The sequence below is a fragment of the Cryptotermes secundus genome, unplaced genomic scaffold, assembly GCF_002891405.2.
Source record: "Cryptotermes secundus unplaced genomic scaffold, Csec_1.0 scaffold706, whole genome shotgun sequence".
Lineage (NCBI taxonomy): Eukaryota > Metazoa > Arthropoda > Insecta > Blattodea > Kalotermitidae > Cryptotermes > Cryptotermes secundus.
The window spans coordinates 328,694-331,899 of NW_019727104.1; the positions used below are offsets into that span (position 1 = coordinate 328,694).

At 35.8% G+C, this 3,206-nt stretch overlaps 1 protein-coding gene across 7 annotated transcripts in view; it reads right to left on the reverse strand.

Annotated features, from left to right (window-relative positions):
- LOC111864467 (F-BAR domain only protein 2) overlaps window positions 1-2,443 on the reverse strand; it is a 137,656-nt gene extending 135,213 nt beyond the window's left edge. For all 7 annotated transcript variants that reach the window (XM_023851727.2, XM_033751440.1, XM_023851726.2 and 4 more), the window contains exon 1: window positions 2,325-2,443. In XM_023851727.2, the coding sequence (XP_023707495.1) occupies window positions 2,325-2,354 (30 nt within the window). In that variant the 5' untranslated portion in view covers window positions 2,355-2,443. The remainder of the gene's footprint in view (window positions 1-2,324) is intronic.
- Between the last annotated feature and the right edge of the window lie 763 nt (window positions 2,444-3,206).

A 3,206-nucleotide genomic window follows, 5' to 3' on the forward strand; every position in this document is an offset into this window, starting at 1 on the left:
AACGGGCCGGATAAAATGAGAAATTAATAACTCTAGGTATATGAGTTTTATTGAAAGCACAGAATTTCATAAACTAAATACAAAGTATGTGAGAATAAATTATCGTATATTAATGACAACAGACAGTAGCAGCAAATGCTCATATTTTCATCACAAATTATAATAAAACAATTAATGTGAATAATGGAACTCTTTTTGCATTCTTAAAATCTGATTAAATTGAGGTTCAAATTTTGAAATGCAAATCACAAGTAGCGACTTTAAAAGTTCATCGGATAAGTTTGCCTTGTATTTCGACTTGGTGTACTTAATGTGGGAAAAAGTTTGTTCACACAGATATGTCACCCCAAAAATGGAGACAAATCTAGAAGCAAATTTCTTTAAATTTGGAAATTGCTCAGAGTTCAGAAATTTATAAAATTCAATAAAATTTCTTTCCCTGTATATGTCTTTAATATATGTTAATTTTCCTGAAGTTCAATAATTTCCATTTGAATTTGACTTGGGACATCTGCAGCATCACAGTCAAATGGATTTTGAAACAATCTAATTTCCTGAGCACTGGCATCCAAATCAGCATCTCGCTTCCGAAATTGTTCTTTCAAATCTGAAATGACTAAATTTGCAAATGAGGAAGGAAATTCTGCTTCACCCTTTTTATGCAACTCTGCACAGTAAAGCATATGAACAAAGTTACAATTTTTCACTTGGCTTTCCAGAAGTATCAACTTTGCTCTGAATGCCTTGATAAGTTCAAATAAATCACAGACTAAGTTATTTTCACCCTGCAACTTTAAATTCAAATTGTTTATATGGTTCCCCAGATCAGCAAAAATGCTGATTTCCAAAGCCACTCGGTATCTGATAAAAGTGGTTCGTGATGGTTTTTCTTTGTAACAAATATATCAGTTTCATTCCTGAGCTGAAAGAAGCGCAAAAGAACCTTTCCACAGCTAAGCCATCGAACTGCAGTACCATATGTCAGGTCAATAAGCTCGGAATCACATTTCTCGAGAAAAGATCAAAACTGGCGATGGTTAAGTGCATGACAGCGAATGAAATTAATGCTAGAAATAACAGGTTTTAAAACAGAGCTCATATCGACGTGTTTTGCACAGCGTGCTTGTTGGTGGATAACACAGTGAAGAAACACTGGCATTGATATTCCTGCATCCTCACAAGCTTTTGTGATTTGGCCAACCAAACATATTTTTATACCAGACATGTTTTTTCCTCCATCAACTGTCACGCACTGCAGATGGTTCCAGTCCAAATTATATTCTGTTAGTGTTTTTTGTATTTCTTTGAAGATATCATCTCCTGTTGTAGTGCCATGCATGCTGTGAAGTGACACGAATTCCTGTGTGACATTAAGTTCATCGCCAACGCCACGAAAAAATACTAATAGTTGAGAGGTATCACAAACATCAGTTGAAATCTATGAACAAGTATTTTTTTTACCAGTACTCACTGGAAAATTAATTCAATTGGCACATTTCTGCACAATTCTTTCGCAGGCCGGATAAAATCACATCGCGGGCCGGATGCGGCCCGCGGGCCGTAGTTTGGAGACCCTTGCTCTAGAGGCTGAGACCGACTACCATCTGAGAGAGCTGGTCTGTGCTATTTCTACCAATTGGACCCAATACACTAGGCTTCTTACCTAAGGTCAGAGACAAAGTTCGGTCCCCAAAACATCATTCCAAATACAAATGATGATGTATAATGTCCAGATAACTGATCACTCTATTGTCCTATTTAATGCATCTACAAGTGTGTTTTCTGCAATGCGTAACAGAATACTCAAGAGGTCTATGTCAGATGCTTCTGCAAACGAACCTTCCAAGAGTCCTGAATTAATTGGTGAAATGTTCATACATTTACAAAAGTTCATAAAGAATCCTCAACATGGATGCACAAACGACTTACAAATGATAATTCAGACATAATAATTTCATCTTCATATTATATGTACTTAATAAATGAAGTACTAAACTCCCTGATCACTGTAATACTACCAATAGTATGGGTTCATCAGTAGTGCTTGAAATACATTTTGACAGTACCTGCAGGAGCCACTAATCATTCCCAATCAGAACCACAATCAAACTTGAGTATATATATATTTTCGCAAACATGCGTATCGGGCAATTCTACAATATTATACTGGCTATTCAGACCAAAACACATTAAGCTGGTAAAATTAAATGTGTAAAAAATTTCGACAACACACACTATATGTAAGTTTATTTCAATGCAACCCGCAAAAACTTCACTTTAGTGTTCGTAACTATAAGCTCAGTAAAATAACCTCATTCTCTTACCCAAAAATAATCACTGAAATCAACCGTCATGGTGATCCTTTACCCATACCATAAACAAATTTATTTTCTAACATATACAATGACCCCAACACACCTGTACAAATATAAATATGGCGACACCCCCTGTTATGTGTGGACTGTGTGAATATACCGACAGATGGCGCCACGTACGTGGAGCATATACCAAGCGTACCAAGCTAACAGAAGGATATGCCGTACGGTTTCTGTGTAAGTAATCAGGCGTGGTTATTGTACCAGCTTGCAAGAAGGGTAATAAAACTGACTGTAGTAATTATCGAGGGATATCACTGCTATCAACTTCATACAGAATTTTATCCAATATTCTTCTCTCAAGGTTAAGTCCATATATAGGTGAAATTATTTGGGATCATCAGTGGTTTCGACGCAACAGATCGACTACAGGTCAGATCTTTTGCATTCGTCACATACTAGAGAAAAATGGGAGTACGAGACAGTACATCAGCTATTCATAGACTAAAGTATACTCGCTATATATATATATATATATATATATAGCGAGTATACTTTAGTATCTTTAGTTTTGTAAAGTTATCCCTGCATGATTCCAGATGTTCTAGCCCTGCAATGTATCTTACTCCCCATTTTTGGAGTACAAAAATTCTTCTAGTGAGGGTCTTAGCACTATGTCCCCATACAATTATTCCCTAAGATAGATGAGGATAGATCAAACTGTAATACTTTTTTTTTAATTTAAATTGAGTATTTTAGATAGCCTGTTAATTATGAACAGGTTACGGCTAATTCTACTGCAGGTTTCTTCAATATGTAATTTCCAGCTCAAGGTACTATCTGTTACTACCCCCAGAAAATTTGTGCTTTTTACATTTGATATTTCCCTGT